This window comes from Heterodontus francisci, chromosome 7 (genome assembly GCF_036365525.1).
Source record: "Heterodontus francisci isolate sHetFra1 chromosome 7, sHetFra1.hap1, whole genome shotgun sequence".
Taxonomy (NCBI): Eukaryota; Metazoa; Chordata; class Chondrichthyes; order Heterodontiformes; family Heterodontidae; genus Heterodontus; species Heterodontus francisci.
In genome coordinates, this window is record NC_090377.1 from 1956478 (window position 1) to 1970053 (window position 13576).

The window sequence follows — 13576 nt, forward strand, 5'->3', positions numbered from 1 at the left end:
GCTGATCATCCAACTCAGTAACCTGTTCCTGCTTTCGCCCCATACCCTTTGATCCCTTTAGACCCAAGAGTTATATCTAACTCCTTCTTGAAAACATACAATGTTTTGGCCTCAACTGCTTTCTGTGGTAGCGAATTCCACAGGCTCACCACTCTGGGTGCTTGTGGCCCTCACTCTGTCCAAGGCTGACTGTTGCCTTTTGTCTTTCAGTATGGACCATTGCTGGACTTCCTGAATGTGCTAGCACCAGCTGGAGCAGTCAACAGCACCTACCCTTTAACCTTTGAGCAAATGAAACAGGTAGGAGGTCAGCATGCATGGTGATAGACTTTGGGCTTGTTCCAGGGGCCCTTCCATTCCTAAAACACTGGGCATCGAGAGTGATTGGAAGCATTAGGATTGTAGTGAAATGCAAAACGGTTCAGGTAAATAGTAGCAGGCTCACCATCCATCCTCTCAGCACCCGCCCTCCCTCAAACCATGGTGGATGAAGGGTTGGGGGCAGAGTTGCAACTGCCCAGGAGGCTGGAGAGTATGAGAAACAGCGAGGTATGTGGAGGGTTACCGAGCTCCCTTGGAGGGTTGTGGGGCTGGAGGAGATTACAGAGATTGGTAGAGGCGAGGCCATGGAGCGATTTGGAAACAAGGATGAGAATTTTCAAATCGAGACGTTGCTGGACCGGAAGCCAATGTAGGTCAGCGAGCACAGGGGTGAAGGGTGAAGAAGACTTGGTTTGAGTTAGGATACTGGCAGCAGAGTTTTGGATGACCTCAAGTTAGTAGAGGGTTGGAGTAGTTAAGACTATAGATAACAAGGGTGTAGATGAGGGTTTCAGCAGCAGATGAAACCTGTTAGGGAGAACGCTGTCTTAAATCTAGTATCATGTAATAAAGCAAGGTTAATTAGTAATGTCACAGTAAAAAATCCACTTGGAAATAGTGAGCAAAATACCATTGAACTACATATTAAGTTTGAAAATGACACAATCACAAACAAAAATCTTCAACAAAGCCAATTATGTAGGTATGAGGGGAGAACTGGCTATAGTAAATAGACTAAAAGGTATAGCAGTAAATAAACAGTGGGAAACATTTAAAGAAACAATTCAAAATGTTCAACAAAAATACATTCCATTTGAAAACAAAAACTCAGCGAGGAAGACCCATCTATGGGTCAGGAAGTTAAGGATAGTATTAGATTACGAACATGCAAATTAGGAACTGGAGTAGGCCACTCGGCCCAAGAGCCTGTTCCATCATTCAATAAGATCACAGAATCCTTGCAGTGCAGAAGGAGGCCATTCGGCCCATCGTGTCCACACTGGCTCTCTGAAAGAGCAACACCCTCTGTTCCATTCCCCTGCCTTCTCCCCGTAACCCTGCACATTCTTCCTCTTCATATAACTGTCTAATTCCCTTTTGAATGCTTCAATTGAACCTGCCTCCACCACGTTCTCAGACAGCACATTCCAGACCTTAACGACTCACTGCGTGAAAAAGTTTTTCCTCATGTCACTTTTGCTTCTCTTACCAAATACTTTAAATCTGTGCCTCTCATTCTCAATCCTTCCATAAGTGGGAACAGTTTCTCTCTATCTACACTGTCCAGACCCCTCATGATTTTGAATACCTCTATCAAATCACCTCTCAGCCATCTCTTCAAGGAAAACAGTCCTAACCTCTCCAATCTATCTTCATAACTGAAATTCCTCATCCTGGAACCATTCTTGTGAATCTTTTCTGTACTCTCTCCAATGCCCTCATGTCTTTCCTCAAGTGCGGTGCCCAGAACTGGATGCAATACACGAGCTGAGGCCGAACTAGTGTCTTATACAAGTTCAACATACCTTCCTTGCTCTTGTACTCTATGCCCCTATTAATAAAGCCCGGGATACTGTATGCTTTATTAACTGCGCTCTCAACCTGTCCTGGCTGAGTTAGTGCATACTGCCGCTGAATAATGAGTTACAGCGTCTACCCCCTTGTATAACAACAGCTAGACTTTACCCCTCCCCGCTATATAAGTTACAGTGTATACCCTCCTTGTATAATAACACAGTAGTATATACACTCCATATAATACGTTAGTGTACACACCCCAGAATATAACACAGTTAAAGCACATACCCCCATATAATAACAGTTGCAGAGGATACCCCCACTTAATAGCAGTTACAGTGCAAACCCCACATAGAATAACAGTTACAATACGTTAGTATACACCCCTTGTATACTAACAGTTAGTGTATACTCATATCCCCTTGCATAATAACAGTTAGTGTATATGCTCTTCCCTATATAATAACTTAGTGCGCAGCCCCTCTCCATATAATAACACAGTTAAAGCGTGTACCCCGTCCTCTGTGTAATAACAGTTACAGTGTATAACCCCTGTAAAATAACATAGTGTATACGCCCCTGAAAAACAACAGTGACAATATATACCCCCTGTAAAATAACAGATGCAATGTATACCCCCTGTAAAATAACGGATACAGTGTTTACCCCCCTGTAAAATAACAGTGACAGTGTATACCCCGCTGTAAAATAACAGATACAATGTATACCCCCTGTAAAGTAACAGATACAATATATACCCCCTGTAAAATAACAGATGCAATGTATACCCCCTGTAAAATAACGGATACAGTGTTTACCCCCCTGTAAAATAACAGTGACAGTGTATACCCCGCTGTAAAATAACAGATACAGTGTATACCCCCTGTTAAGTAACAGATACAATATATACCCCCTGTAAAATAACAGATGCAATGTATACCCCCTGTAAAATAACGGATACAGTGTATACCCCCTGTAAAATAACAGATACAGTGTATACCCCCTGTACAATAACAGTTACTGCGTATACCCCCTGTAAAATAACAGATACAGTGTATACCCCCTGTAAAATAACAGATACAGTGTTTACCCCCCTGTAAAATAACAGTGTATACCCCCCGTAAAATAACAGTTATAGTGTACACCCCCGTAAAATAACAGTTATAGTGTATACCGCCTGTAAAATAACAGATACAGTGTATAGCCCCTGTAAAATAACAGTTACAATGTATACCCTCTGTCAAATAACAGATACAGTGTTTACCCTCTGTAAAATAACAGATACAGTGTTTACCCCCCGGTAAAATAATAGTGACAGTGTATATCCCCTGTAAAACCACAATTACAGTGTATACCCCCCTGTAAAATAACAGTTACAGTGTATACCCCCTGTAAAATAACAGATAGTGTACCCCCTGTAAAATAACAGTTATAGTGTATACCCCCTATAAAATAACAGATACAATGTATACATCCCTGTAAAATAACAGATACAATGTATACCCCCTGTAAAATAACAGATACAGTGTATACCCCCTGTAAAATAACAGATACAGTGTATACCCCCTGTAAAATAACAGTTACAGCGTATACCCCCAGTAAAATAACAGTTACAGTGTATACCCCCAGTAAAATAACAGTTACAGAGTATACCCCCAGTAAAATAACAGTTACAGTGTATACCCCCTGTAAAATAACAATTGCAGCGTATACACCCTGTAAAATAACAGCTACAGTGTATACCCCCCTGTAAAAAAAACATCGTGTATACCCCCCGTAAAATAACAGTTACAGTGTCTTACCCCTTGTAAAATAACAGATAGTGTATACCCCCTGTAAAATAACATACAGTGTATACCCCCTGTAAAATAACAGACACAATGTATACCCCCTGTAAAATAACAGTGGCAGTGTATACCCCCAGTAAAATAACAATTACAGCATGTACCCCCTGTAAAATAACAGATAGTGTATACCCCCCTGTAAAATAATAGTTACAGTCAATACCCCCTGTAAAATAACAGTCACAGTGTATACCCCCTTGTAAAATAACATAGTGTATACCCCCCCGTAAAATAACAGTCACAGTGTATACCCCCTGTAAAATAACAGTTATAGTGTATACCCCTGTAAAATAAGTTACAGTGTATATCCCCTGAAAAATAACAAATAGTGTATACTCCCTGTTAAATAACAGATACAATGTATACCCACTGTAAAATAACAGTCACAGTGTATACCCCCTTGTAAAATAACATAGTGTATACCCCCCCGTAAAATAACAGTCACAGTGTATACCCCCTGTAAAATAACAGTTATAGTGTATACCCCTGTAAAATAAGTTACAGTGTATATCCCCTGAAAAATAACAAATAGTGTATACTCCCTGTTAAATAACAGATACAATGTATACCCACTGTAAAATAACAGTCACAGTGTATACCCCCTTGTAAAATAACATAGTGTATACCCCCCCCGTAAAATAACAGTCACAGTGTATACCCCCTGTAAAGTAACAGATACAATATATACCCCCTGTAAAATAACAGATGCAATGTATACCCCCTGTAAAATAACGGATACAGTGTTTACCCCCTGTAAAATAACAGTTACAGTGTATACCCCCTGTAAAATAACAGTTACAGAGTACACCCCCAGTAAAATAACAGTTACAGTGTATACCCCCTGTAAAATAACAATTGCAGCGTATACACCCTGTAAAATAACAGCTACAGTGTATACCCCCCTGTAAAAAAAACATTGTGTATACCCCCCGTAAAATAACAGTTACAGTGTCTTACCCCTTGTAAAATAACAGATAGTGTATACCCCTGTAAAATAACATATACAATGTATACCCGCTGTAAAATAACATACAGTGTATACCCCCTGTAAAATAACAGATACAATGTATACTCGCTGTAAAATAACAGATACAGTGTATACCCGCTGTGAAATAACAGATACAGTATATATCCTCTGTAAAATAACAGATACAATGTATACCCCGCTGTAAAATAACAGATACAATATATACCCCCTGTAAAATAACATATACAGTGTATACCCGCTGTAAAATAACAGATACAGTGTATACCCCCTGTAAAATAACGGATACAGTGTTTACCCCCCTGTAAAATAACAGTGACAGTGTATACCCCGCTGTAAAATAACAGATACAATGTATACCCCCTGTAAAATAACAGATACAGTGTATACCCCCTGTAAAGTAACAGATACAATATATACCCCCTGTAAAATAACAGATACAGTGTTTACCCCCCTGTAAAATAACAGTGACAGTGTATACCCCGCTGTAAAATAACAGATACAGTGTATACCCCCTGTTAAGTAACAGATACAATATATACCCCCTGTAAAATAACAGATGCAATGTATACCCCCTGTAAAATAACGGATACAGTGTATACCCCCTGTAAAATAACAGATACAGTGTATACCCCCTGTAAAATAACAGTTACTGCGTATACCCCCTGTAAAATAACAGATACAGTGTATACCCCCTGTAAAATAACAGATACAGTGTTTACCCCCCTGTAAAATAACAGTGTATACCCCCCGTAAAATAACAGTTATAGTGTACACCCCCGTAAAATAACAGTTATAGTGTATACCGCCTGTAAAATAACAGATACAGTGTATAGCCCGCTGTAAAATAACAGTTACAATGTATACCCTCTGTCAAATAACAGATACAGTGTTTACCCTCTGTAAAATAACAGATACAGTGTTTACCCCCCGGTAAAATAATAGTGACAGTGTATATCCCCTGTGAAACCACAATTACAGTGTATACCCCCCTGTAAAATAACAGTTACAGTGTATACCCCCTGTAAAATAACAGATAGTGTACCCCCTGTAAAATAACAGTTATAGTGTATACCCCCTATAAAATAACAGATACAATGTATACCCCCTGTAAAATAACAGTTACAGTGTATACATCCCTGTAAAATAACAGATACAATGTATACCCCCTGTAAAATAACAGATACAGTGTATACCCCCTGTAAAATAACAGATACAGTGTATACCCCCTGTAAAATAACAGTTACAGCGTATACCCCCAGTAAAATAACAGTTACAGTGTATACCCCCAGTAAAATAACAGTTACAGAGTATACCCCCAGTAAAATAACAGTTACAGTGTATACCCCCTGTAAAATAACAATTGCAGCGTATACACCCTGTAAAATAACAGCTACAGTGTATACCCCCCTGTAAAAAAAACATCGTGTATACCCCCCGTAAAATAACAGTTACAGTGTCTTACCCCTTGTAAAATAACAGATAGTGTATACCCCCTGTAAAATAACATACAGTGTATACCCCCTGTAAAATAACAGACACAATGTATACCCCCTGTAAAATAACAGTGGCAGTGTATACCCCCAGTAAAATAACAATTACAGCATGTACCCCCTGTAAAATAACAGATAGTGTATACCCCCCTGTAAAATAATAGTTACAGTCAATACCCCCTGTAAAATAACAGTCACAGTGTATACCCCCTTGTAAAATAACATAGTGTATACCCCCCCGTAAAATAACAGTCACAGTGTATACCCCCTGTAAAATAACAGTTATAGTGTATACCCCTGTAAAATAAGTTACAGTGTATATCCCCTGAAAAATAACAAATAGTGTATACTCCCTGTTAAATAACAGATACAATGTATACCCACTGTAAAATAACAGTCACAGTGTATACCCCCTTGTAAAATAACATAGTGTATACCCCCCCGTAAAATAACAGTCACAGTGTATACCCCCTGTAAAGTAACAGATACAATATATACCCCCTGTAAAATAACAGATGCAATGTATACCCCCTGTAAAATAACGGATACAGTGTTTACCCCCTGTAAAATAACAGTTACAGTGCATACACCCTGTAAAATAACAGTCACATTGTATACCCCCTTGTAAAATAACATAGTGTATACCCCCCCGTAAAATAACAGTTACAGTGTATACCCCCTGTAAAATAACGGATACAGTGTTTACCCCCCTGTAAAATAACAGTGACAGTGTATACCCCGCTGTAAAATAACAGATACAATGTATACCCCCTGTAAAATAACAGATACAGTGTATACCCCCTGTAAAGTAACAGATACAATATATACCCCCTGTAAAATAACAGATGCAATGTATACCCCCTGTAAAATAACGGATACAGTGTTTACCCCCCTGTAAAATAACAGTGACAGTGTATACCCCGCTGTAAAATAACAGATACAATGTATACCCCCTGTAAAATAACAGATACAGTGTATACCCCCTGTAAAATAACAGTTACAGTGTATACCCCCTGTAAAATAACAGATACAGTGTATACCCCCTGTAAAATAACAGATAGTGTACCCCCTGTAAAATAACAGTTACAGTGTATACCCCCCTGTAAAATAACAGTTACAGTGTATACCCCCTGTAAAATAACAGATAGTGTACCCCCTGTAAAATAACAGTTACAGTGTATACCCCCTATAAAATAACAGATACAATGTATATCCCCTGTAAAATAACAGTTCTAGTGTTTACCCCCTGTAAAATAACAGTTACAGTGTATACCCCCTGTAAAATAAGTTACAGTGTATACATCCCTGTAAAATAACAGATACAATGTATACATCCCTGTAAAATAACAGATACAATGTATACCCCCTGTAAAATAACAGATACAATGTATACCCCCTGTAAAATAACAGATACAGTGTATACCCCCTGTAAAATAACAGTTACTGCGTATACCCCCTGTAAAATAACAGATACAGTGTATACCCCCTGTAAAATAACAGATACAGTGTATACCCCCTGTAAAATAACAATTGCAGCGTATACACCCTGTAAAATAACAGCTACAGTGTATACCCCCCTGTAAAAAAAACATTGTGTATACCCCCCGTAAAATAACAGTTACAGTGTCTTACCCCTTGTAAAATAACAGATAGTGTATAGCCCCTGTAAAATAACAGATACAATGTATACCCGCTGTAAAATAACAGATACAGTGTATACCCCCTGTAAAATAACAGACACAATGTATACCCCCTGTAAAATAACAGTGGCAGTGTATACCCCCAGTAAAATAACAATTACAGCATGTACCCCCTGTAAAATAACAGATAGTGTATACCCCCCTGTAAAATAATAGTTACAGTGCATACACCCTGTAAAATAACAGTCACATTGTATACCCCCTTGTAAAATAACATAGTGTATACCCCCCCGTAAAATAACAGTTACAGTGTATACCCCCTGTAAAATAACAGTTATAGTGTATATCCCCTGAAAAATAACAAATAGTGTATACTCCCTGTTAAATAACAGATACAATGTATACCCGCTGTAAAATAACAGATAAAGTGTATACCCGCTGTGAAATAACAGATACAGTATATATCCTCTGTAAAATAACAGATACAATATATACCCCCTGTAATATAACAGATACAGTGTATACCCCCTGTAAAGTAACAGATACAATGTATACCCCCTGTAAAATAACAGTTACAGTGTATACCCCCTGGAAAATAACAGATACAGTACATATCCTCTGCAAAATAACAGATACAATGAATACCCCCTGTAAAATAACGGATACAGTGTTTACCCCCCTGTAAAATAACAGATACAGTGTATACCGCCTGTAAAATAACAGATAGTGTATACCCCCCTGTAAAATAACAGATACAATGTATATCCTCTGTAAAATAACAGATACAGTGTTTACCCCCCTGTAAAATAACAGATACAGTGTACAGCCCCTGTAATATAACAGATACAATGTATACCCCCTGTAAAATAACAGTGACAGTGTATACCCCCCTGTAAAATAACAGAGACAGTGTATAGCCCCTGTAATATAACAGATACAATGTATACCCCCAGTAAAATAAAAGTTAGTGTTTACCCCCTGTAAAATAACAGATAGTGTACCGCCTGTAAAATAACAGTTACAGTGTATACCCCCTATAAAATAACAGATACAATGTATATCCCCTGTAAAATAACAGTTATAGTGTATACCCCACTGCAAAATAACAGTTACAGTGTATACCCCCTGTAAAATAAGTTACAGTGTATACACCCCTGTAAAATAACAGATACAATGTATACCCCCTGTAAAATAACAGTTACAGCGTATACCCCCTGTAAAATAACAGTTACAGCGTATACCACCAGTAAAATAACAGTTACAGTGTATACCCCCTGTAAAATAACAGATACAGTGTATACACCCTGTAAAATAACAGTTACAGAGTATACCCCCAGTAAAATAACAGTTACAGTGTATACCCCCTGTAAAATAACAATTGCAGCGTATACACCCTGTAAAATAACAGCTACAGTGTCTTACCCCTTGTAAAATAACAGATAGTGTATACCCCCTGTAAAATAACATACAGTGTATACCCCCTGTAAAATAACAGACACAATGTATACCCCCTGTAAAATAACAGTGGCAGTGTATACCCCCAGTAAAATAACAATTACAGCATGTACCCCCTGTAAAATAACAGATAGTGTATACCCGCTGTAAAATAACAGTCACAGTGTATACCCCCTTGTAAAATAACATAGTGTATACCCCCCGTAAAATAACAGTCACAGTGTATACCCCCTGTAAAATAACAGTTATAGTGTATACCCCTGTAAAATAAGTTACAGTGTATATCCCCTGAAAAATAACAAATAGTGTATACTCCCTGTTAAATAACAGATACAATGTATACCCACTGTAAAATAACAGATACAGTGTATACCCCCTGTAAAATAACAGATACAGTGTATACCCCCTGTAAAATAAGTTACAGTGTATACACCCCTGTAAAATAACAGATACAATGTATACCCCACTGTAAAATAACAGATACAGTGTATACCCGCTGTAAAATAACAGATACAGTGTATACCCCCTGTAAAATAACAGATACAGTGTATACCCCCTGTAAAATAACAGTTACAGCCTATACCCCCAGTAAAATAACAATTGCAGCGTATGACCCTGTAAAATAACAGCTACAGTGTCTTACCCCTTGTAAAATAACAGATACAGTGTATACCCCCTGTAAAATAACAGTCACAGTGTATACCCCCTGTAAAATAACAGTTACAGTGTATACCCCCTGTAGAATAACAGTTATAGTGTATACCCCCTGTAAAGTAACAGATACAATGTATACCCCCTGTAAAATAACAGTTACAGTGTATACCCCCTGCAAAATAACAGATACAGTGTATACCCCCCTGTAAAATAACAGTTATAGTGTACACCCCTGTAAAATAACAGTTACAGTGTATACCCCCTGTAGAATAACAGTTATAGTGTATACCCCCTGTAAAGTAACAGATACAATGTATACCCCCTGTAAAATAACAGTTACAGTGTATACCCCCTGCAAAATAACAGATACAGTGTATACCCCCTGTAAAATAACAGTTATAGTGTACACCCCTGTAAAATAACAGTTACAGTGTATACCCCCCGTTGAATAACAGTTATAGTGTATACCCCCTGTAAAATAACAGTTACAGTGTATACCCCCTGTAAAATAACAGATACAATGTATACCCGCTGTAAAATAACAGATACAGTGTATACCCCCTATAAAATAACAGATACAGTATATATCCTCTTTAAAATAACAGATACAATGTATACCCTCTGTAAAATAACAGATACAATGTATACCCCCTGTAAAATAACGGAAACAGTGCAAACCCCCTGTAAAGTAACAGTTACAGTGTATACCTCCCTGTAAAATAACAGATACAATATATACCCCCTGTAAAGTAACAGATACAATGTATACCGCCTGTAAAATAACAGTTACAGTGTATACCCCCTTTAAAATAACAGATACAGTGTATACCCCCTGTAAAATAACAGTGTATACCCCCCGTAAAATAACAGTTATAGTGTACACCCCCGTAAAATAACAGTTATAGTGTATACCGCCTGTAAAATAACAGATAGTGTATAGCCCCCTGTAAAATAACAGATACAATGTATACCCCCCCTGTAAAATAACAGTTACAGTGTATACCCCCTATAAAATAACAGTTACAGTGTATACCCCCTATAAAATAACAGATACAATGTATATCCCCTGTAAAATAACAGTTCGAGTGCATACCCCCTGTAAAATAACAGTTATAGTGTATACCCTCGTAAAATAACAGTTACAGTGTATACCCCCTGTAAAATAAGTTACAGTGTATACACTCCTGTAAAATAACAGATACAGTGTATACCCCCTATAAAATAACAGATACAGTATATATCCTCTTTAAAATAACAGATACAATGTATACCCTCTGTAAAATAACAGATACAATGTATACCCCCTGTAAAGTAACAGTTACAGTGTATACCTCCCTGTAAAATAACAGATACAATATATACCCCCTGTAAAGTAACAGATACAATGTATACCGCCTGTAAAATAACAGTTACAGTGTATACCCCCTTTAAAATAACAGATACAGTGTATACCCCCTGTAAAATAACAGTGTATACCCCCCGTAAAATAACAGTTATAGTGTACACCCCCGTAAAATAACAGTTATAGTGTATACCGCCTGTAAAATAACAGATAGTGTATAGCCCCCTGTAAAATAACAGATACAATGTATACCCCCCCTGTAAAATAACAGTTACAGTGTATACCCCCTATATAATAACAGTTACAGTGTATACCCCCTATAAAATAACAGATACAATGTATATCCCCTGTAAAATAACAGTTACTGCGTATACCCCCTGTAAAATAACAGATACAGTGTATACCCCCTGTAAAATAACAGTTACAGAGTATACCCCCAGTAAAATAACAGTTACAATGTATACCCCTAAATACTTCTATTTTAGATAGGTATATGGATAAAGGAGAATGATGGGGTATAGATTAAATTGTCCTTGACAGAGGACAAAGGATCGGCACAACATCGTGGGCCGAAGGGCCTGTTCTGTGCTGTATTTTTCTATGTTTCTATGTTCTATGTTCTATACCCCCTGTAAAATAACAGTGGCAGTGTATACCCCCAGTAAAATAACAATTACAGCATGTACCCCCTGTAAAATAACAGATAGTGTATACCCCCCTGTAAAATAATAGTTACAGTGCATACCCCCTGTAAAATAACAGTCACAGTGTATACCCCCTTGTAAAATAACATAGTGTATACCCCCCCGTAAAATAACAGTTACAGTGTATATCCCCTGAAAAATAACAAATAGTGTATACTCCCTGTTAAATAACAGATACAATGTATACCCGCTGTAAAATAACAGATAAAGTGTATACCCGCTGTGAAATAACAGATACAGTATATATCCTCTGTAAAATAACAGATACAATGTATACCCCGCTGTAAAATAACAGATACAATATATACCCCCTGTAATATAACAAATACAGTGTATACCCGCTGTAAAATAACAGTTATAGTGTACACCCCTGTAAAATAACAGTTACAGTGTATACCCCCTGGAAAATAACAGATACAGTACATATCCTCTGCAAAATAACAGATACAATGTATACCCCCTGTAAAATAACAGATACAATGTATACCCCCTGTAAAATAACAGATACAGTGTATAACCCCCTGTAAAATAACAGTTATAGTGTACACCCCTGTAAAATAACAGTTACAGTGTATACCCCCTGGAAAATAACAGATACAGTACATATCCTCTGCAAAATAACAGATACAATGTATACCCCCTGTAAAATAACGGATACAGTGTTTACCCCCCTGTAAAATAACAGATACAGTGTATACCGCCTGTAAAATAACAGATAGTGTATACCCCCCTGTAAAATAACAGATACAATGTATATCCTCTGTAAAATAACAGATACAATGTTTACCCCCCTGTAAAATAACAGATACAGTGTACAGCCCCTGTAATATAACACATACAATGTATACCCCCTGTAAAATAAAAGTTAGTGTTTACCCCCTGTAAAATAACAGATAGTGTACCGCCTGTAAAATAACAGTGACAGTGTATACCCCCCTGTAAAATAACAGAGACAGTGTATAGCCCCTGTAATATAACACATACAATGTATACCCCCTGTAAAATAAAAGTTAGTGTTTACCCCCTGTAAAATAACAGATAGTGTACCGCCTGTAAAATAACAGTTACAGTGTATACCCCCTATAAAATAACAGATACAATGTATATCCCCTGTAAAATAACAGTTATAGTGTATACCCCACTGCAAAATAACAGTTACAGTGTATACCCCCTGTAAAATAAGTTACAGTGTATACACCCCTGTAAAATAACAGATACAATGTATACCCCCTGTAAAATAACAGATACAGTGTATACCCCCTGTAAAATAACAGTTACAGCGTATACCCCCTGTAAAATAACAGTTACAGCGTATACCACCAGTAAAATAACAGTTACAGTGTATACCCCCTGTAAAATAACAGATACAGTGTATACCCCCTGTAAAATAACAGTTACAGTGTATACCCCCTGTAAAATAACAGTTACAGAGTATACCCCCAGTAAAATAACAGTTACAGTGTATACCCCCTGTAAAATAACAATTGCAGCGTCTACACCCTGTAAGATAACAGTTACAGTGTATACCCCCTGTAAAATAACAGTTACAGTGTATACCCCCTGTAAAATAACATACAGTGTATACCCCCTGTAAAATAACAGTTACAGAGTATACCCCCA

The 13576-nt window shown here is 37.5% G+C and overlaps 1 protein-coding gene across 1 annotated transcript in view; it reads left to right on the top strand.

Annotated features, from left to right (window-relative positions):
- The window catches only part of LOC137371799 (beta-galactosidase-like), a 149047-nt gene that overhangs the window by 81464 nt on the left and 54007 nt on the right, over positions 1–13576 (top strand). Inside the window, exon 13 of the mRNA XM_068034679.1 lies at positions 211–300. Within this exon, the coding sequence (XP_067890780.1) occupies positions 211–300 (90 nt within the window). The remainder of the gene's footprint in view (positions 1–210; positions 301–13576) is intronic.